Source organism: Coffea eugenioides, chromosome 11 (assembly GCF_003713205.1).
Source record: "Coffea eugenioides isolate CCC68of chromosome 11, Ceug_1.0, whole genome shotgun sequence".
Lineage (NCBI taxonomy): Eukaryota > Viridiplantae > Streptophyta > Magnoliopsida > Gentianales > Rubiaceae > Coffea > Coffea eugenioides.
In genome coordinates, this window is record NC_040045.1 from 43,987,278 (window position 1) to 44,009,755 (window position 22,478).

A 22,478-nucleotide genomic window follows, 5' to 3' on the forward strand; every position below is an offset into this window, starting at 1 on the left:
ACGAAGATGGATGCATAAAACTGCTGATAGGTTTGGCCCCGTGATGATAGTAGTGCGGTGGAAAATTACTGATGTATTTGGCAATGTCTGGGTTTGTTGCAGGTTCGATGGATAGTGGTTGAATGCCCGCAAGCATTGGAAATTGCTCTGATGGCGGATATTGATAAAAAGATTCCAAATGAGGATAGGTGTAGTTAGCTTGGTAAGTGTAAGGGCAGCCACTTTGTTCATTGCTACCGGGAGGAGGATCAAATAAACTGCCCTTTTCTTCTCCAAGTTCATCATCAGGATTTCCATCATTGCTTTGATTAAATGAACCAGGATTTTCATCATTCCTTTGCCGAGCTTTGAAAGATTTGTGATTCTTTTTATAAATCTTGCACAGGACATAATCATCAAGCTACAAGAATAACACGTTAGATCCAAAGAATAAACAATAGTATCAATGAAGAACAATTACGTACGACATATATATATAACATTAGAAAAGGAAGGTTAATAAGTACTTACTCAAGGAAAAGATTAAGAATTATGTAAATGTTACCTACCCTCATGTCATTTGCACTCTTGCTTTTATGATGTCCTAAAACCCTGTATTCGTGCATAATCCAACTTGTCTTCACACCTTTGGGAGGTCTGCCTTCATAAAAAACCAATGTCTTCCTAACACCAACAGTGACACCATTGCAGTGGATATTCTTGTCTGCCCCAGTGGCCTTCCAATAACCGGTACCGGCAGCCCGATTTGGGCGACTACCGTTCAAATACTTTTTATCCCTCGGTGTGAAAAAGAACCATTGATTATCGCCCATGCTTGGATATCTCCCTAAAATAGAGAAGATAAAACAAGAAAGATTTTTAAAAAAGAAAATTGCGGTAGAAAATCTTCCTATCATACACAATTGGTAGCATAAAAAGGTCCACATGGAAGAGAAATCTGTATTTTTCTTAGTGTGGTATACAAGTAAAGTGCATGATCACTCTCGCAAAACAAAAAAAAAAAAAAAATCAGGTAATTAAGTGTGTAACTGTCAGGGATAAAATTTCAAACACCTAAAAGAAAAAAGGAAAAATCTTCACTTTTCTTGTCAGTGAAATAATTTAGAAGACAACATCTAAAACTAAACGTGAATGTAGTAAGCTCTTAACACGGTCAGAAACCTCAGAAGCAAACAAGGATTGTGACCTAAAGTGGAAAAGAGAAAGGGATTAAGATATATAGTAAAGCACGTAAATAGACTAAAAAGGGGACTAAATAAATCTGCCGGAGAACTAATGGTCCACAACTTCCCTAGTACTCTCTCGGGTATAATAACAAAATAGTAATGCATGTTTGCAAGAATTCAAAACTTTGATAGGAGGGAATTAAACGCATGTATTTATTTATTGAACAGGAATAGTAGTTAATGCGAATACAACGTCGCTAGACCAGATACAGCAGCAAACATGCCAGTGATAAACAAGGCCTACGAACAAGTAAAGTTGGACACATGTATAAATAAGCACTAATAATTATCCACTGTAAAAACTTAATTAAAACAGAAACCCTAAAACCCTTAAAGTAAAACCCCTAAAACCCCATGCCAGATATCATCACAAAAGTAAGTGCATGTCAATCGAATGAACTTCGATTTAGACCAACCTGATGCATGCATAACAATCAGGGTTATGGCGAAATCAATTATATAGTAAAAAAGCGTACTTGAGGAAAAATAGAAAAATTATTAAAAAAGAACGAAAAAGAAAAACCTGATATTGTATCAGGGTTCTGGCGATAAAGATTAACTTCTCTAATCTGATTCCTGGGTAAAAGCTCGCCCAGAATCTTTTTCTTCAGGTAACAAACAATGAGTTCACTATCCATCGGACAGAAGCGATACCCCGGTGGAAAAGTATCAAAGTAGTCCTTGTCACGATCTATAGCGTCGTTGTTGTAAGCATCATCATCGTCCTTGACGACATTGTGGTTTTTGTTACCATTGTCCACGAGTCTTGAATCACTAGGGCTGGACAATGTCGTGCTAGTGTTGTTCAGTCCAGACAAGACATTTTCATGGTCTTTCCTCAGATGATGGGCGCAGGCATGGGCACCGGGACTGGTAATAACGTTAACAGCAGTCGACGTATCGGCTGAGGCCTCTATTTGCGGGAAGCTTTCGTGGCCAGATGCCATGATTTCTCAAGACTCTTTTGATCAGAGAAGTGTGGGGCGATAGTCAGGGAAGAAGGGTTGTATTTGGAAACAAAAAGGGTTTACGAATTTTGGTTAATATAGGGTCCGTGACGAGAGAAAATTTCGAGATTTTTTCAAGATTTTGTTGGGGTTCCATCTTTATCTCTTGATTTCGAACTGATCTAAAATTGTATGTAGCTACTGCAATACGACTCGGATACTAATAGCTAGATTAATTTGGACTAGGAGTAGTCCTGGATTACGGAAATTTACAAATTTAATCACAACGCTGTTTATTTTTTGGACAATATTGAATTGAGATCGGAGAAAATATGTGAATTTGCATGAACAAAGGAAGGAGCTGAGCACGCTCTGACGCTAGGCACAAATATTTTCGTATTTTATTTTTTTGTCCCTTCCATTTTCCTCTCGAAAAAACTTGTTTCTTTCCCTCAAAAAGAAGTATGAATATAGATGAGAATTAATCTTTCCTACGCTAGGCACAAATGCTTGTTCTAAAGTTATCTTCACTATTTCAACTTTGAATTCTAGAGAAAATTGCATCATTTTGAGCTAGATTTCAACCTTATATCTTGGAAATTTTTGAGAGCGAAATATAAGGATAAAACTTTTAGTGACCATATTAACAATATCATCCAGGGTGAAAGTTGGATGCCACAATACTCATATAAATAATAAAATCTGTAAATGAAAATGAAAAACTTTCAAAATTGATATATCACAATACTCATAAAACTATTGAAATCAGGAAATAAAAATGAAAAACTATCATCTTGCAGATAATTCACTAACATTCTATATTGGCAGAGAAATTTTATTAATTTTCTCGATAAAATAGGCATTTTTTGAGTGACTAAATAATATTAGTTGGGTAGTTTTGTGATGTACAAATATTCCAAAGATTAATTTTTTCACTGATGGTTGATGATATCTTCCGAAGTTGGTTTTACTTTCTAAAGACCTTTTTTCTTGGGACAAAAGTTTTACCTCAACTCCATTGAGAAGTGGCTCCCGTTAAACAATAAACATTGTAGTATTCATAATATATATTTCCATGGTATCCTCTCATTATTTTGTTCGAAGATGGTGTCGTCTAATTTGCCAGATAACCGCGTACCTCATTCAAGTATTATTATGCATGGAATTAGTAGAGATGACAATGGGGGTGGGTGCTCGTCCCGCGGGGAAATAATGGGACGGGGATGGGGGAATTTTTCTCTCCCGTTTTAAATGGGACGGGGGGAGGGATGGGGGACAATGCTCCCGCCCCATCCCCCGTCTTATCCTCCACTTCAATTTATTAATATAAATAAATATAATATATTATATAATCTAATAATAATAAATTTAGAATATTTGACAACTAAATATAACCTTTATCCAATTTCTATCCAAATTCTTAGTTGATATTTGGCACAAGTATGTTACTCATTTTATGAGTATTTCCCAATGTTATCTATAGAATTCGATTGAGTTTCTAAATTTTTTTGGTGTTTTATATCAACACTTTTCTTGTTTCATATTTCATTTTTCACTTTTTCAACTCCTTATTTTATTTTATTTTTTGAATTTGGCTTCGATATATTGAATAAATGCTTCTAGAAAAAAAATCAAATTATCACCCGCAAGCACTCATGGGGGAAGTAGGGCGAGGCGAGGGGTGGGAGGACAGAGGCGGGGGCAGGGGCAGGGGGAATTTTTGGGCAACGGGACGAGGGACGGGGGAGTGATCTCAAGCCCCAAACCTGCCCCGTTGCCATCCCTAAGAATTAGCAATGCACCATTATTTACCATATTAGATTATGTCCACATTGATTTGAGAGATGGAAAGGAAAGGGTAATATGTAAGTAAAGGTTCGAGATCTAATAACTTTAGTTTTTGGGTCAGAGTTGGATTCCTAATTTACATATTGAGATCTTTGGTAGACTCTTTCGAGACACTTTTTCCTTATATATTGGGCTATTCATGGGTAAGTGGGTTCTTCTCGAAGTTGGACCGGTGAAAATTTTTTTCTTGATGGTGGACTAAAATGTCAAAGTGCTGGGGAGTTTGGCTTCTGTTGGACCAAGTGCGCCAAGGGTTTGACAAGGATCCGATTGGTGTTAGACCAAGAAGTCGAGGGTTGGCAAGGATTCAAAAAATTCAGTTTGGATTTCAAAAAAGAGTGGGTCCATAATTAGGAGTAGAGGTGACCTTAGATGTTAAGATAGGTTTGTATTGAGTATTAAAGTGAGTTAAAAAAAAAAACTTGTAAATTAGTTGACAAGGTGAGAAGAGCTTGTAAATTGGTGGGCAAGGGTCCAATAAAACCCAGTAATCCAGTTAGCTGACCTTAGGTGTTAAAGGGGCGTTGAGTATTAAAGTGGGTTCGGAGAAGAAATTATAAATTAGGAGTATTAAAGTGGCGTTGAGTATTAAAGCTCAAATCACCAGTCTGTGCTGCCCTTCAAAAGGAATTAAAGGAATCGGAGGTTGAAAAAAAATTTTCCATGGTTGAGGAAATTATAAGGCTGTTGTACTTTGCGACGGTGTTTAGCTTTCCGCGTAGACCTGATTTTTGGGCAACTAGGAGTGAGAGGGAGTGACGTTTGGCATATACTAATGTCAATGACAGTAATGCGCGGGAGGCTGTTAGTGAGATGGATCTAACCCTCATATCTATGCTTGGGAGCCTGCTAATTTCAAGGCCTGTGAATTGGACTTTGTCCCATCAGAATGCACTGCAACTGTGCGTTAAGCATGCCAGGCTCTGGCTTGCTAAGTCTGATCAGCCCATTGGATCTAACCCTTATTTGACATGTATGATGAATTTTTCTCATTTTTCTGTGGAATGAACATGTAATATGTGTGTGTCTAGCTTATCTGTTTTCAATGCTGTTATCCTGCTTATTGCTTTAATGAGTTTTGGTTTTGTGTTTTGTGCATTTCATTTATTGTTATATTGCTTGGTGATTCTAGGCTATTGAGAAAAATACAGATTTTGTATATAGCGGTGAGTAGGGTCGAATCCACAGGGACTGGGGATGATTCGTTTCTTCTAGAGTCCAAAGTATGGGTGGGGGTTTTGGATTAAACGCTAACTAAATAAATTAACTGCAGAAAATAATTGATTAAGAGAAATAATTAAGGGAAAACTCTAACCAAGGGTACACTTCAGAAATGGTTCATGCACTGATAATCGATTCACAGATAATTCCACATTTATTAATAGATTGGTTATAGTTGTCATACACGCAATAAACAACCAACATTTCCTTACTTTCTCGATAGTTAAGGTACGACCGGTTACTATTTCTCTAACCCAAAAACAATTCTAGATACGACCGTAGGATTTAATTTCTAGATTGGATTAATAATTAGAAAGGCCCAATCCTAACTAACAAACACGCTAAGAGGGTTTGTTTAAATTAGATTGTATGTTTCCCTGACATAAACCCGATTACGCCAGTTGCTACTGAGATAAAGATAACGAACAATTACGGATTCAATTATCCCTATTTGGCAAAATAGCCTATGTGAATAATTAAATATTGCGTATCTATTCAATCACTCACACGAGCTATAGCAATTAAAAGCAGGAAACATATAAATACCAATAAATTAAGGAAGCAATTAAAATAAATTAGATCTCACAGTAATTGTTGAACCAAATCTTCAGTTGTCCCCTTGACTAGCAGTAGGAGATTAGTCCTCCATTAATGGAGAACAACCCCCACGGAAAAGGTATTTGAAGGTTACAATTGTTGCCTCCCAAATTCGTTCAAGGAAGAAAAGTAAAAATCAGCCCTCAAAGAAAAAGTCCCCTCCATGTTTTAAAGCTACGGGCAACCTGCTAAAAGTAAGGAATAAATCTCCTAAGCTAAGTCTACTTCCTTTTTCTTCTAATTATTTCCTTGTCTTATACGGCCGTGTGAAGACTAAAGGAAAGAGCCCTACTTTGACTCCACTTTGCTCTTCATCCGCCCCAATCAAGCTAGGAAATCTCCTTGTGCTCTTGTTGACTTCTACTCGGACTTGGAAACTTCCACGCTCGAATCCCAAACCTTCTGAACTTGAATGTGTCACCACCAAATTAGCTAGAAATTGTCCCTTTTAATCATGTTTTGATTATTTTCCTACAATTAGCACTATTAACCAAATATAAGTAGTATCTATCAATTAAAATACTATTTGGCTAAAATCAAGGGAAAAATAGTTATTAATTTAACAATAAATCATGACCTATCATTGACAAGGTGAGAAGAGCTTGTAAATTGGTGGGCAAGGGTCCAATAAAACCCAGTAATCCAGTTAGCTGACCTTAAGTGTTAAAGTGGCGTTGAGTATTAAGGTGGGTTCGTAGAAGAAATTATAAATTAGGAGTATTAAAGTGGCGTTGAGTATTAAAGCTCAAATCACCAGTCTGTGCTGGCCTTCAAAAGGAATTAAAGGAATCGGAGGTTGAAAAAAAATTTTCCATGGTTGAGGAAATTATAAGGCTGTTGTACTTTGCGACGGTGTTTAGCTTTCCGCGTAGACCTGATTTTTGGGCAACTAGGAGTGAGAGGGAGTGACGTTTGGCATATACTAATGTCAATGACAGTAATGCGCGGGAGGCTGTTAGTGAGATGGATCTAACCCTCATATCTATGCTTGGGAGCCTGCTAATATCAAGGCCTGTGAATTGGACTTTGTCCCATCAGAATGCACTGCAACTGTGCGTTAAGCATGCCAGGCTCTGGCTTGCTAAGTCTGATCAGCCCATTGGATCTAACCCTTATTTGACATGTATGATGAATTTTTCTCATTTTTCTGTGGAATGAACATGTAATATGTGTGTGTCTAGCTTATCTGTTTTCAATGCTGTTATCCTGCTTATTGCTTTAATGAGTTTTGGTTTTGTGTTTTGTGCATTTCATTTATTGTTATATTGCTTGGTGATTCTAGGCTATTGAATGAAGTTACAATTCTTCCCCTTTTTGCTCCAATTTTTTGTTTAATTTTAGTTATATACTTTTATAATTACTGGTTCGCATTTCACTTCTGTTTGTTGTAATGGCTTTTTTGGAATTTTTGCAGATTCTGGATTGAGGGGGAAACTAAACAAGATCATGGCATCAGACTATTTCACTACAACACCAGAGATGAAGGCTCCTGTTGAGGTGGCAGCTGCTGCTGGCAGCTATGGTTCCTTTCAAGTGCCAGCGCATGGATCTGTCATGCCAGTCCAAGTCGAAGGTTCTGTGGTGCAGTATCAACAGAAGGTAAGAGATGTGGTTATGCTTGATTGGGTTGATACTCTGAAATTTGTTGTTTTTTCATTTTTAGCATGCATGGATTGTGTAATAGAGTGCTGCGAATTGTGACTCAGGTACGGTTGTTAGACTGGCCTATGCTTTCCTTAGTATTGTAATGGAGGCTGGGGTGTTATACCCTGGATGCTTAGTTTATTTTGGCTTAAACTGCTCTTCAATGAAAGGCACAAGCATCCTTTTGCTGTTGCATGGGCTTGGTTGTTCACACTTTGTTTATACTACTATTTGCATGGGATGCATTTTTGTTGCCTATCATAGTTCTGCTACATGGAGGTACAACCTATAATGTGTGGTCTAGCCCATGAACGTTCAACATCTGCAATTTCATTGCATATTTCGTTTAGATTACTGGATTATATATTTAAAAATATGACTCTCTCTCTCTCTCTCTCACACAACATGATAAGAGGTTCCAGCATTTTAGTGAGCCCACTATTTTATTTCGGTTATGCTGTACCTTTTTCACCTTTTCCTGTGTTTTTCTATTTTTTTTGGGGGGGGGGGTTGTTTGTGGGGGTGAATTCACTTTGTCTACATGCCCTTGCTCAATAAATATGAATTGAATTTGCTCTTTTCAAATCTCTATGGATTATACAGGAAGAAGAGACAGCAAATGCTGAAGAAGATGAATCATATGATAATCAGTTGAGCCCTGCAGAAGAATTTCATCAGGTAGTCTTTCCTCCCAAAGATTTTTTTTACCTTTTGTTTGTTCCTTGATGGTACGTTTAATAATCGTGCTTGGCAGGGGGAGACTGAAAACTATTCTGAACTTCCCGTACAAAATGAGCCCACCACACATCAAGCACAAAATTTGCAGGAGTATGAGCCCAAGGAGCAAAATTATGCTCCTCGAAGATCGTATCCAAATTACAGAGGTGGTCGTACTGTGGGTGCAAGCGGCCGTAGGGGATATGCTAATGGCCGTGGAGGGCGCGGCAGGGGAGGGGCCTATCAGAATGGCCGCAACCAGCACTATGACCAGCCTGGTACTTACTATCCCAGGAACAACTATTACAGAGGAAGAGGGGGTAGGGGTTTCAATGGGAACTACAACTATCATGCCAGTCAAGCTGGCTATGTTGTAGCAGATTCATGAGGCTGATGCTTCAAGGGTCTGGTAGTCTCCTTTCATTTCCTTCTTTCTTTTTCTTTTTTCTTTTTTCTTTTTTTTTTTTTGGGAGGGGGGGGTGTGTGTGTGGGTGGTGGGTGGGTTGGGGCTGTTATGAAACTTGTCTGGACTTCAAGGACTATTTGGATGTTGTTCCCTTGAATGCCATCCAGAACCCTGTTTTTGTAGTATGATAAACAGATTATTTATGGGGTTTAAAATAGAAAGGTCAACTTTAGCTTCTCCAACTGCTATATATTTGCATCTCGCCTTGTGTGTGTGTGTGTGTGTGTGTTCCCCTTGTTTTGGCTAATTTCTTGGTATTCTGGTGCATTTCACTTTGTCATTCTTCTCAGTCTATTCTTGTTTAGAGGCATGTGAAGTACTTGTTAAATGCTGTCGAGTCGAAGGAGGCAGGGACCTAGAAATTTGTTGTTAGTGATACTGATCGGAGGTGGCATGCTTACAATAATGCTGATAAATTGCAAGGAAGCTTGTGGATCCCTTGATACAGTCTCAAGTTTAGGACTTTTTTTCAAGTGAATTGAGAGATAAAACCAGTACAACTGACCAAATATACTTGGCCATTACTGTCCAGATTTATTCTTCACCTTTCTTTGTTCTATTTTATTGGTCTTCTGTAGGAAGTAATGCAAAGCATTCTAAGATGTCGTAGTTCAGTTTCACACATTTTTCATGGAAGTTCATGTGGTAGGTTTTAGAAAGACCGAGTAGTAATGTTCCCATTCGTAATTTTGATTTGTTGGGTAATGCGGAATATTAGTAGCAGCAGACTGCGGTTTTGCACACGGACTTGGATGGCATTGTGAATTACGTGATGTTCTAGCACAAGTTATTGGATACGGAAGGTGGATGCCATAGCATTGATTTTGCAATTTGACTTCCTAGGGGAATGAATGGTGGTGATTTCAAGTCGTGCAAGCCACTTGCTCTTCATGTATAGATTGAAACTTCTTTTTCAGCTTCTCGACTCAGAATAGCTTCTTCTTTAATTTTTTTACTTGCACATAAAACGAAACGATGCCATGAATTTGCTGGCAAATTGGAAAGTTATTTGGAACTTGTATGTATGCCTTTCAGACCTCTTGTGCCCTGCCCTGTGTACGAGTTGGGCACAAGGATAAAGGTTTCGCTTCCTAGTTATGATGCCTTTTCGTGCACCAGTCATCCCTCATGCTAACACAACGAAAGGAAAAATGTTATAATAATACACAATCTTGGAGATGTTGGATTCAAACAGAGCCTGTCCGTTTGGATCGGTCATTTTTTTAAAAATAAAATTTTTAAATATAATATTATAATAATACACAATAACTCAGAAATATTTCATTCATACAATCTATTAGATATTTCAAAAAAAAATTTCGTATATATTGTTATAGTAAAATTTTTCAAAAAATATTTCCAAAAATAACTAATTCAAACAATAGTATCTGCGTATATCTACAAACTTTTTTCTGTGTAGTAAAATATGAAATAACGTAAATTTGTTTTTTGGATAAACTAGAAGAAGGTATTCATGGTCACTACATTGCGACTTCCATATATGTTATACCTCCCTTAGCCCATGCTTTTTCTTCCTAAAGAAAAAATTTTAATGACCTTTACTTCCCCATGGCGAAAGGACCCAAAAAAGAAAAAAAAAAATTTTTCCAATCCAAAGTCTGATTTCCCTTCTGCATTCTTTGACCTATGTGATTTTGTCGTTAGTATAGTGGGAGCGTTTGGATATGTAATTATTTGAAATGATTAAAATATTTGTGCTGCAATAACATTTTTAACTATTTTTTTTCCTTTCACACACCACAAAAAGGATACAATAATTATTTCAAAAAAATTTTCAAATGAGACTCAATCTATACCATAACGTCCTTATGAAGTTATTCGTGCTAGGTGTGAATAGTGACTTAGAGCATATTAGGAGAGTCCAAAGCCGTCGTTTTTAGGAGAATGCCGTCCAAGGGTACCTTACCTTTTAGCGGTTGAATTTTTGGTGGTGGCTGGCGTCAAAAGAAAGGGTGATGGGAACCCAAGATACGACTTAAACGAGACATCACTGAGGATCTCGCTTTCGGGCGGCCGGAATTTCGGCTGGCGCACAATCTGTGTATCAGGATGATCGACGTTGCTTTCTGATATAAAAAGTAGCATCATTTTATTTTAGGTACAACTACCATATGAGCATCACTTAACTTAATTATTTCAGCCTTTTTTAAAAAAAAAAAAAAAGAACTCAATTACCTTGAGGCACTTACATACACCTGATTAATTTGTATGCGAGAATGAATGGCATATATGCCAGGATTAAAAATCACAGACAATTTTTTTCTTAGCTTGGTGGGGTGGGGTGGGGTGGGGGGGGGGAGTGGAGAAATAATAATCAAGTTTAGTTTTTTCATTCTTATATTCGACATTCACCATGACCATGCATACTTTAATTTTGTGTAGATTGTGTGCGTGTCTAAGAATCAAATACTCTCGAAGGTGAAATGAATTCTTTGACATTCCTTAAGGCTAATAGCTGCATGGGATTGCTAATACCTCCTTTTTACTTCCACTTACATTATCATGTCTCATTCATAGTTATAGACTCAGGAACAGAGTACCAACCATTTTTAGATATATGGAACTTCCTACTTAGGAAGAACAGAACCTCGAAATTCCACTGACATATTATTAATTAACGGAGAGAAACAGAGCATACATCAAGAAGAATATGAGCATAAAGTGGTAATCCACTTTTCACCACTTGATGTTAGTTTTGAGAATTAAGAGCGCTTGAGATGAAAGCTTAATTTTATCAATGTTAGTTTATATATTTATTCCTTGTCTAATTTGAACGGTGGGCATAATACTCGGTACTAATAAGGGCTCTCGATCAGCTGGAAGAATATGTTCCATGACCAAATATAAAATGCACCTCTCACCACAGTCCCAAATCCATCCAAAGAAGGCCTTTCATAGACCCAAGTGGAAAGAAAAGAATTTCACACGCTTGTAATTTCTCAGTCATCTACTTTTGGAAAGAAGAGACATGGGAGCCAACGTCTCTGCATGGCAAGAAGCTAATATTGATTCATCTATGGCACTCAAGAAGTCTCCGGTCGTTGCATTCCATTCCTCAGCAAAATGGAAGATCCATTTTGAAGCTTCCAAAGAAACTAACAAGCTGGTAAGCATTGAAAACCTCTTCCATCTGTTCCCGTTTTGCTTAGGGTCTACATATTCTTGATTACTGATCCTGTTGTTTTTGTTTCCAAACCCCAAATTGAAGATTGTCATAGACTTCACAGCTTCCTGGTGCGGCCCTTGTCAATACATCGAACCATCCATTAACGAGTTAGCTGCTAAATACACCGATGTGGAGTTTGTCAAGATTGATGTGGACGAGCTGGATGTATGTTCACACTTCTCATAATCAATAGTATTAATATATTGCCATTTTTTTTCCAGAATAATTCATAGGTGTTGGGAATAGTACAAGTTTCAGAAAGTACAATATGATACTACTAATTTTGGAAGCTGTAAACAGGACGTGGCTGAGGAATATGGAGTTCAAGCAATGCCGACTTTCATACTACTAAAGAAAGGAAAAGCGATAGACAAGATTGTTGGAGCCAAAAAGGAGGAACTCCAGAAGAAGATTGAAAAGCACAGATTCTAACGCCAATCAAATCATCTCAAGTTTGAAAAAACACTGAGTCTGCAGCCAATCGGATCTTCTCAAGAGTAATAAATAAATTATGCTCAATCTGTAGTTTCATGTCACTGCGATTTTAGCTCAAATCATCTTAAGATTGAAAAAACACATAGTCTAAAGCCAACCGAATCTTCTCAAGAGTAGTAATAAATTGTGTTCAATCTGTAATCTCATTTCAATGCGCTTTCAGCTCATACTAAGTTGTGTTGAATCTGTAATTTCATCTCAGTGTGCCCTTCATTTTAAAACTTTACGGATGAGAATAAAAGGCTACCACAGTATCATGTGATTTCATTTCACCGCCCTTTTATCCACAAATTCATGAATGAAGTCAACTAAATGCTCCTCAAATTGCCAGTTCTACATTTGCTTTAAAAATGCAAATTTAGTACAAGAATGAAAACGAATTAAGATGGAAGCAAACCTCAAGGTGCCTAGTGGTATGTTTTGCTGACATATATTAGCTAAATGTAACTCGAAACAAATGCGCCCCACGGCAAGTCAAGAACGGTCAAATTCATCCAATCCCTATATGTACAGAGTTTTTTGCCAAAATAACACTCTTACTAAAAAATATTTCCAATGTGATTCACTTTCAAATTTTATTACCATAATGATATTATTGTTCCCATCTAATTATCCTGATTGCCATGTAGAATAACAAGAAAGGAAAGTTCTAATCCAGATTATAGTTTCTAACATTAACTAAAATTTTAATTTTTTTTATTATAGAGGCACAAGAAGATTGCATAACTTTTATAATTTCCTTATAATTATCTGAAATAAATTTTACCATTATTGACCTTACTATTATTGGTCTCCGAATTTTTTTAAATGTATCAAACCTATTGCATATATATTTTTTCAAAAAATAATTTTAAAAATACAAAAATTGCACCAAAAATTGCAACGAAAATTGTAATCAATTACAAAAATTTCAAGGTTATCATATTTGTTTATGTTATCCTTCCTACTCTTTGAAAAGACGAAAATAATCTTCATCTACCTTAAGATTATCGACTTGCGAAACATATTTTTTAGATGCTATTAATATAAAGATTGGCTTCTTAAATTATGTTTGACAAGGGAAAAATAACGAAAGAAAAAAATGTGGGAAACTGTATAGAGAAAATTGAAGAAAATATTAGATGAGAAAGAGAAATGGAAGATGTTTTTATCTCTATCCTGACACATATGCAGCTTAAGTGGCAAAAAAGGATCACAAAGGTAATAAGTTTTAAAATTAAGTGGCAAAAAAGGATCACAAAGGTAATAAGTTTTAAAATTAAATTACTTTGAGTATATATTCTAGAAGAAGAGTTATTTTGGCAATAAACTCATATGTACATATGAAAAAAGGAAAAGTCTGAAGTAACGATAGTTATGGTAACAAAACTATTTTTACCTGATATAACAGGTAAAAATACTTTTAGAGACCATTTGATGACCTGTTGTACTGGTCATCTAAATGATATAGTACATAAAATGCTGGTTAGTAAGTTTTGCATAAAAAATAGTAAGTTAACTCGATATATTAGTAACTTTTATGTCTCAAAAAGTAAACTTGAATAAATATGGAACTAACTTTGTTTTTTATGAAGTAAAATATTACTCTATATCTGAAACTTAGTTTTTGGAGGGTAAGTTTAGTTCAAGTAATAGTAAGTTTTTATAGATTAATAGTAAATATTGTTGATAGAATAGTAAATTTGGTTAATCATCAAAACTTAATAGTTTGTGGCATAAATTTACTATTTTACTTAAAGAAACTTACAATTGTACGTATCATTTATAAATGTTATATGTTTGAAGCATTTAAAATATACTATGAAAACTTTTTTTTTGCATATGACCTTATAAAATATGTAAGAATAATTTGTCATATATTAAATTTTTTATTACGGGAAAATAAACAACTAAGTTCCCAAAATATTTCACTTTTATTGTTTAAAAAATCTCAACTTGTTGGTTAAATTCAAAATAATTCTATTGTCAAAATTAGTTTTTCTCAAATTAACTTTCATGATTAGATGTGAGATACAAATATGGTAAAATATCTCTCATACATATGTCATGGATATTTCAGACTTTTAGTTAAAAAAAATTTTTGAGTTAAAAAATTTTTTTTGTTAAAATAACATTTATCATAGTGTACTAATTATTTTAGGACCATTTTATAGGTGAACTAAATTTAATTTAAATTATACAATAGATTATACATGCATGTGATTTTCATTTATAATTATTGGATCCCATTCTTATGAACAATCTCCCAAGGAAAAAAATCAAGATCATGCTGATTTTCTTATATTAATTGTTATACTAGTTTTGTCATTTTTATTATTATATTATTTCTCATTTTGTTTAGGCTTTTACTCTTATTATTTCTTGTGTCTCAGATGTAAATTTATTAAAACTTTATCATCTTATTATATTCATAGGTGTTAAATTATAAAAATTTTGATATATAAACAAGTAATATTCTATATATAACTAGTAAGATTTGTTGTTATTGTTATTCGAACTTTCAAACCTTTCAAAAATTGAAAATGATTAAAAGCTTATAATACGACAAAATTTTATTTCATATTTTACAAGATTATGTGAAAAGTCAAACTATTTTTCATAGTATTTTAAAATATATAAATAATTTTTTTAAATTATACCTATAATCAGGTATCATATAGGTATATTATGAGTACTTACTAACTAAGGTACTAAGAATTAATTATTAATAAAACATCTTATCATTATTTCAAATAAACTTCCTAATACTAGTTTGAAATATGTTTTAAAATAAAATAGCACATGTGTCCCATAAATCAGTAAGTTTGGATTATTAATCAATTTACCATGTTATTAGTAAGAGTTACTATTTATGTATAAAAGCTTACTATTACTTGAATTAAACTTACTCTCTAAAAAGTAAGTTTGGGAAATAAAGTAGTAATTATTTATTTAAAAAGTAAGTTTAATATTTATTCCAACTTACCTTTTGAAGTATAAAAGTTACTAATTTATTACTGTTAACTTATTATTTTAGATAGAAAACTTACTTTCTTATTTTTAAGTGTTATCCTATTTAAATGGATAGACCGATCAAATAATCAAATGGTCGCTAAAAGCAAATAAAAAATAAATCGAAAATGGTAACGAAATCTGTTATCCTATTTATGTCTTAAAAAGTAAATTGAAATAAAAATGAAAGTTACTTTTTTTTAAAAAAAAATAAATTACTACTCTATATTCGAAACTTTCTTCTTGGAGAGTAAGTTTAGTTCAAGTAATAGTAAGTTTTCACGGATTAATAGTAAATCCTGTTGATAGAATAGTAAATTTGGTTAATCATCAAGACTTACTAGTTTGTGGCATAAATTTACTATTTTACTTAAAGAAACTTATATGAAACAAGTATTAGAAAGTTTATTTAAAATAATGCTAAGATTTTTTTATTAATGATTGAAACTTAATATTATAGTTAGTAATTGTTGGTAACGTAAATGTATAATATATGATTGTATGTATCATTCATCAATGTTATGTGTTTTAAGCATTTTAATAAATGTATGTATCATTTACAAAGGTTATGTGTTCTAATAAATTTATTTTCTAGGTCACAAGCATAAAAGTTAAATTTGTACTAATGTGGCATAATCTTTGAAAACTATAGTAAATTTACCCATAGATTAAGTTTCGTGAGATTCAAATATATTTTGTATCATTTACAATATGGATTTATATGCATATATTTTTTTTATCAAACTTACTTTTAATTGGCAAATAGTATGTAAATTATTATAAAATGTCATTTTATAATAATCATAATTTTTATAGGTGAATGGTATATAAACTGCTAAAATTGCCAATTTATAAATGCTAAAATCTAGTTACTTTATGGCATATATTAGTTTGGTCAACTAAAAAATTAGCGTAATTAAGTGTACGTTGGTTGTTGATTTGAAATTTGCACCCTTGTCACTATTTCGTTATTTGTACCACAAGTTTTTCTGATCAAAGTAAAACAAAGTCAAATATATTTTCCTTTTGTATGTTGTATTTATATTTAGTAAAAAATTAATAAACCATGATTACATTTCATAATTTCTAATGAAATTAGTAACATTTTCTAAATAAATTGGAATAATTTGTAAAATATGTTATTTTTTTGACAATATAATTAGGGGTGGCAATCGGGTCCAAATCGGAGTGACAGGTCGGGTTGAGATCCAGGTATAATAGAAAACTGGTTGACCCGAACTTGACCCCCCAACCCGAAACGGGTCAGGATATCTGACCCGAATCTGAAAATTCCAGGTTGTCGGGTTGGCGGGACGACCCGAATGACCCAAAACTTAATTTTAATTTATTAATTTACCACTGTAATTTGTAATTCACACAAGACTAATTACATAATCAAGTAATAAAAATTTAAATAAATAATCCCAAACCAAATCAAAAATAAATTAAAAACATCGTAAAAGTGTTTTGTTCCAAACCAAATATAAAATAAATAAAAGCAGTATAAAAGTAAAAAATAATATAATAAATTATTTTTCTAAATATAATAATTTCAACTTCAAATAAGTTAAATAAATTCATTTAGGATTAAGTGATTAATGCCTTTGAAACAAAAAGAATAACGTAGTTTAGTTAGGTAAAATAATTTTTAATTCATAAACAGGTGATCGGGGGGTCGTATCGGATCACCCACGGTTTGACCCGAATAAGACCCATTTTCTTTTCGGGTTCGTCGCATTCGACTCGATTCTGACCCGACCCCGCAAAACCTCAATCCGAATCAATATATATCGTGCTAGGTTCATATCATTTTTTCAGGTCGTATCGCAAATTGCCACCCCTAAATATAATCAAAAGAAATTTCCATCATAAAGAAAGGATGATGGCATACGTATAAATGTAAGCAACTATATACATATCACACCATAAGTTTAGGTTTGATTTGTTCAAAACATAGGTAATTTATTCGTTAGTAGATATAAAATGCATATTAATTTTCTACAAATGGAAAATACAATTTCATATATACTAACTATTAACAGAAGATGTAGTTTGAACACGATCAATTGAACGCATATTTCATTTGTTTAGCTATCATTTATTTTGTTACTTAGGTTGAATTTTTACATTTGAATAGAGTATTGATATCAGAACTTCAATTATTCTTAATGAACTTCAATTAAGTGTCAATGACAACAATTACTAAAATATAGTTGTCTTAAATTTTTTTGAAAAAGGACAAAAAAAAATGACACTTTTTTGTGAAAATATCAAATTGCTAATTCAATTCAAATTAATTTTTTTTAATAAAAAATATTATTCCTCAAACTGGTTGCTTAATCCGTATCTATGCCCGTACTAGTGTCGAATGGATAACTAAAATAGGAAATTGCAACAAAAATTAATTTTAACAGGAAAGGTGCAAATAAGTAGAACTTTTGCTAACTTTAACCCAAAATTTTAAAAAAAAGGATAGGCCTGTTTGTAGTTTTGAATTCAAAAGTGTTGTGGTTGTGATAAAATTCTTTATTAAATTTTGAAACAGTTAAGAATTCAAGAGATAAGTACCAAGGTGACTTTTATTAGCCATTAATTATAGTTAGAGTAGGAAAGGTTGATGCACTAGTAACGCTTGGATTTCTTTATGCCAAAGAATTCATAGTACCTAAAGCTGGTAGCCTTTTTCCGGATTCATTGAAGGTATTTACGAGACCCCCACAACTATTGTTTCCTCGGTTACGATGAATGGACAAAGAAAGTCGAAACTAGTTCCCACCAACAAATCCAAAATTCCAAAATTCTATCTTGTGCTTCAGAGCTTACAGAAGGGCAGCAGGAACAGAGCATAAGAAAACCAGAAAGCGTAGCAAGAAGCAGAAGCACTTAGTTATACTGGTCATCTGAATCATCGTCCTCGCCGTCGTAGTCGTAGTCATTTACCATAATCCCTCTAGCACCGGGTAATGTGTTGAGGATCATGTGCTCCCAACCTCTTATACTTGCACCAAACCTGTGAATGCGAGAAAAATCCCTCTCGCTTGTGCACCAAACACAAGCGACAAAAATCATAATAAAGTAGGACTCACCATATGTAATACAAACTATCTATTTCTTGTTTCTGCACTCTACCCAATAGCTGGACTTGCAGAATCCCTCCAATGCAGAGGACAGGTTCTGGCAGCTTGAACTTTTGCAAACAATTCTCCTATAACGCAGTTAATTAGTAATACTGAATCTGGACCAGCAATATTTCATGACAAGATTCTTGTGCAGCTGAAGACACTTCTCCCTCCATTTGTGCTTCCATACCAGCAATACAAATCCCCCATCAAAAATCTTACAGCCTTTGCTGGATATATGGGGGAACCAAACTGAAAGTACACTGATAATGCAAATCAAGTTTTTCTACCAATAAAGAGACAGGTTTTAAACAAGAAGTCACCGTCAACCCCCTCCTCCCCAAACAAAAATGAAAAGTCTTCTAAAATAACCTTGAAATGGTTGAATATGGATTTCAGTAATCACACAGAGTTTGGCCATCAATTTATACGTTAATGTCTCAGGGACTGCAGAATCAATTTCACCCTTGCTCGACCAGTAAGAAGGTCTCTGACCAATCCTGTCACTTGGTTCCGGGGTATTCTGAATGCTTTCATCTGGGTAATTGTCAGTGCTTGAAGCACCAAGTGCCTCAGACAAGCATTCTTTTCTTGGGAAGGAGGCAATACCTTGAGCCAAAAATGCATATACTTTATGGTCCCGTTTCAGACATGCCCATTCAATAGGCTCATTGGTCCTGGATTCCACAGGTTCTACAATGTTACAAATTTCAATAGCACGAGTAACAGTGGACATCTCAGGGAACACCTTTAAACAGAGTTGCTTGCATATTCCATTCACAATCACTGCATAAGGTTCAAAGCCCTTAAAAGAAATAGAGATAAAAGTACAGACAGCTGTGAAGCACCTCAATTTCTCTAGTTTGATCAAACACAGAAAAGATTGACAGACACGTCCTCAAATTCTTTTATTTTTCCCCCACCATAAGGCACAGATTGCCGCCCTGCACATAAACTTCTTTACTTTGATCACATAGAGAGAAGAGTTGACAGACAAATGCTCAAACTCTTTTCTTTTCCCTGATCAAGGCATACATTGCTCAATAACTTGTACAAAAGTGAAGCATATCAAAAGTCATATTGAGCAACACGGGAACCATATTCAAAACTTCCATTGTCATTTTGTTTGGACCTCTACTAATGGCTTACTGAGGAAATCACGGCACTTAAATCAAGTAAGCCAGTCCAATTTGAAGTAAACAACAAAATTCTACATGTCTCACGACATTTTATATAAAACTGGTATTTCAAAATAGGATGAAACGGCTCATTTTGAGCATCAGTAATAATCTACTCACCAATTTATTTAGTACTTGGACTAAACAAAAGTCCATCTAATGCAAATTGGCCGAAACAAAGAATGGCAACCTCAGATCTTATATAATTTACTAACTTTTAATAACTGATACTTACGCACCAGAATTAAGGCGGCAGGTTACTAGATATGGATATCTAAGCATGACAAGATTACATGGCCAAGAACTGAATTTAGAGCACAAAGGCTTTGGGTTCAGAAAACTGAAACAATCAAGAGGCTAGTAACTTGATTTGAGACTATGATCACCTGCAAATCAAGGGCTCTGAAATCACTATCAAAAGCTTCGGTTTGAATTGAAATTTCTCGTTTACAAACCCAAGAGCACTTGGATGTTGAAAGTATTCACATTAAAACAAGTAAACACCAACCATTGCAAACTAAGGAGATTGTGTTCAGATTTACAATCAAAACGCATTACACTACCTTCGGAGAAACGTAAATCATCCTAAAATTTTTTAGCAAAGTCCATCTGAAAAATCTGTACCCTCTCAAGAATAAAATTTCTTAATGGTCTTGGCTGAAATCTGGTTCATTCACTACAAAACCATCACAAGATTTGTATTAAAAAAAGGCCACAACAACACATAATCATAGCAAATAGGTAACATAAAACTTAGGCGTGAAGAAGAAAAAAATGTACCTGATTTTCGTCTCCTAACAAGCTAGTGTTTCGTACATGACTTTGGATTAATGAAGGATTGCATGCCCACATTAATGCCTATTCAAATGCAAATACAGCACAATTATATTGCATGTCTCGAGACAAAAATAAAAACAAGCTATATATTACCTGACCAGGAGGAATGATCTGAAACCAGTTACTATCCATTAACTCCTTTTTGGCCCCTTTACAAGATAAGGCAAAGAAAGTCTTACAACTCTAGCTATTGTAGCTGACAATAATTTCACCTTGTTCTGCAGCCGTTGTTTAAAAAAATGATACAAGTTTAACACTCCTAAAATCTCGAGTGGATACTACCAGAATAAGATATATTCAAAATCACCTTTTGAATACTCGATTAACAATTGAGTAAGCAAAATTGTGGCTCTCAAAGATAGACTGCTCCTTTCATTTAAATTTTGGAAGAATTATTATGAAGCTGTTAGGTTGGATAGCCAAGAACAACTACATAACGATAGAACAATAGCAGAATATGTGCTATTCTTCCTTCAGGTAATTATTTATGGTATTTTTCATCCTTTTGTAGTGATGAAGTAAATGTTAAGGGTTATTTTGTATGGTCATCCACGGAATAATTCAACTGGAAGTAAATACATTTCAAAATGTTTCATTATTGCATAAGATTGATTATGTCATTTTTTTTATTTGTTTGTTCTTCTATACTGAAGATGAAATAAATGAAAGTACAAGTAGGCACATTGATTGCGTATTTGTTTAGCAAGATGTACTTTGTACCATGCGTTTCCTGTCTTAGGAAATATATAAGTGAGCTTCTCAAATATTGAACAAAGTTGATTTTCTCAAAGAACATGCGACTAAAAAAAAAATTTTTGCAAATAGGATTGGTCGAAAGTTGCAGAAGAGAGCCTAGTACAACCTACAAATGCCTGAAAGAGATTGCCTAGTTCTTATGCAAAGGAAACCTATAAGCAGCAAAAACTTGTCTGCAACATCAGTTTTCCGTTCATTAAAGAAGACAAAATTCCTTCTTTTAGAGGAATTCAAGAAGACAAAATTGATTATGTTATTGCGTATTTTGCCTTCATGCTCTTTTATGAATGTTCTTACAGATATCGAACCATTTGACTGCTTCTGAAAGTTGACCCTAAAAGACTATAAATTATGATTATGTATATATGCCAGGAACGTGCTTACGAAATTATTAGAGACAAAGTCAATGGTAGTTATCAAAAAGCTTATTATCATCAAAAATATTAAAATGTTTAAGAATCAATTGTATTTTGTCCGCCAAACTGAAAATCAAAACCACCAAGTCAAATTTCTCTTTGACATTTCACCGAACACCTTATATGCATTCCCAAATTAATCACATTTAACTTAAACACCTAGTCTCAAGTCCTTTCCTAGATGTTTCATATGGCTATTAAGCATATTTTACTCGTAAACAATCAAAACTACAACCATTTCCTAGATGTTTCAATGGACAATTTCAACCCCAAAATTGCAATAAATTCTTCAAATTCTCAGCCCTGATTTCACAAGAAAATCTTGACAAACAAAACAAATGAAATATAAATAAATTACAGCAATATAAACAAACGATTTCAAGAGAACATGATGGTCTAACCTCGTCACCGCTATTTTTCATATGCTCTTTGGTTGGCTACCACCGTTGCTAACCCTTTTGTTGTGTCTGATAGAGGGGAAACCCTTTCTCCTGAACCTGTGCTATCTATAAAGCATATTTAGCTTTTCCTCCACGCCTAGGCAGGCCAATTGATTGACCGAAATGAGAATCAATGCTTAGTAGAAGGCAGAAATAGAGACTGAGGCATGAAACCTACCAGAAGAGTTTAGCCTGAAGATAGAATTGCTTAGCCCGCTTGATCAATTTTCTAAATTTTAGCAAAAGCTAATCCCGTTCCATAAGATGATGATCGTACTCCTTCCTTTTCCAGGGAAAAATTTCTACAATCTTCCGTGAGGTGAGAAGATAATAAAAAGAAGGGAAGCAACTTTAGAGAGATGTGGAAACCCAAACCGTTTTAGAAATCGATTA

General features: G+C 34.3%; 3 protein-coding genes and 1 long non-coding RNA gene across 5 annotated transcripts; 2 read left to right on the plus strand and 2 right to left on the minus strand.

The window, feature by feature from the left end:
• Positions 1-4,834: 4,834 nt before the first annotated feature.
• On the plus strand, positions 4,835-8,655 carry LOC113752663. The gene is made up of 5 exons (XM_027296749.1): positions 4,835-4,923; positions 6,778-6,962; positions 7,254-7,438; positions 8,087-8,161; positions 8,238-8,655. Exons 1-5 carry the CDS (start codon positions 4,835-4,837, stop codon positions 8,586-8,588), a joined length of 885 nt encoding a protein of 294 aa, XP_027152550.1. The 3' UTR covers positions 8,589-8,655.
• Positions 8,656-11,579: 2,924 nt separating this feature from the next.
• LOC113751186 (thioredoxin H2-like) lies at positions 11,580-12,620 on the plus strand. Its single transcript, XM_027295096.1, has 3 exons — positions 11,580-11,793; positions 11,896-12,018; positions 12,154-12,620. Exons 1-3 carry the CDS (start codon positions 11,656-11,658, stop codon positions 12,283-12,285), a joined length of 393 nt encoding a protein of 130 aa, XP_027150897.1. The 5' UTR covers positions 11,580-11,655; the 3' UTR covers positions 12,286-12,620.
• A 5,537-nt stretch (positions 12,621-18,157) lies between these two features.
• LOC113752664 (F-box protein At4g00755-like) lies at positions 18,158-19,194 on the minus strand. Its single transcript, XM_027296750.1, has 2 exons — positions 18,831-19,194; positions 18,158-18,721 (listed from the first exon to the last, which is right to left on the minus strand). Exons 1-2 carry the CDS (start codon positions 19,192-19,194, stop codon positions 18,591-18,593), a joined length of 495 nt encoding a protein of 164 aa, XP_027152551.1. The 3' UTR covers positions 18,158-18,590.
• Positions 19,195-20,021: 827 nt separating this feature from the next.
• Positions 20,022-22,381, minus strand: LOC113751187. Of its 2 annotated transcripts, XR_003464794.1 has the most exons (5): positions 22,264-22,381; positions 22,047-22,151; positions 20,567-20,622; positions 20,417-20,494; positions 20,022-20,312 (listed from the first exon to the last, which is right to left on the minus strand). It is a non-coding gene; the product is annotated as an uncharacterized LOC113751187 (long non-coding RNA). The 2 variants fall into 2 exon arrangements; XR_003464793.1 differs by lacking the exon at positions 20,567-20,622.
• Positions 22,382-22,478: the final 97 nt, after the last annotated feature.

What these genes read in the sequence shown, in the direction of transcription:
- LOC113752663 (XM_027296749.1), top strand. Translation starts at nt 4,835, where the DNA reads ATGGATCTAACCCTCATATCTATGCTTGGGAGCCTGCTAATTTCAAGG. An exon ending in TGGTGCAGTATCAACAGAAG is followed by an intron (nt 7,439 to 8,086) that starts GTAAGAGATGTG and finishes TGGATTATACAG; the next exon opens with GAAGAAGAGACAGCAAATGC. An exon ending in CTGCAGAAGAATTTCATCAG is followed by an intron (nt 8,162 to 8,237) that starts GTAGTCTTTCCT and finishes CGTGCTTGGCAG; the next exon opens with GGGGAGACTGAAAACTATTC.
- LOC113751186 (XM_027295096.1), top strand. Translation starts at nt 11,656, where the DNA reads ATGGGAGCCAACGTCTCTGCATGGCAAGAAGCTAATATTGATTCATCT. An exon ending in CCAAAGAAACTAACAAGCTG is followed by an intron (nt 11,794 to 11,895) that starts GTAAGCATTGAA and finishes CCCAAATTGAAG; the next exon opens with ATTGTCATAGACTTCACAGC. An exon ending in TTGATGTGGACGAGCTGGAT is followed by an intron (nt 12,019 to 12,153) that starts GTATGTTCACAC and finishes AGCTGTAAACAG; the next exon opens with GACGTGGCTGAGGAATATGG.
- LOC113752664 (XM_027296750.1), bottom strand. Translation starts at nt 19,194, where the DNA reads ATGTCCACTGTTACTCGTGCTATTGAAATTTGTAACATTGTAGAACCT. An exon ending in CCATATTCAACCATTTCAAG is followed by an intron (nt 18,722 to 18,830) that starts GTTATTTTAGAA and finishes TTGCATTATCAG; the next exon opens with TGTACTTTCAGTTTGGTTCC.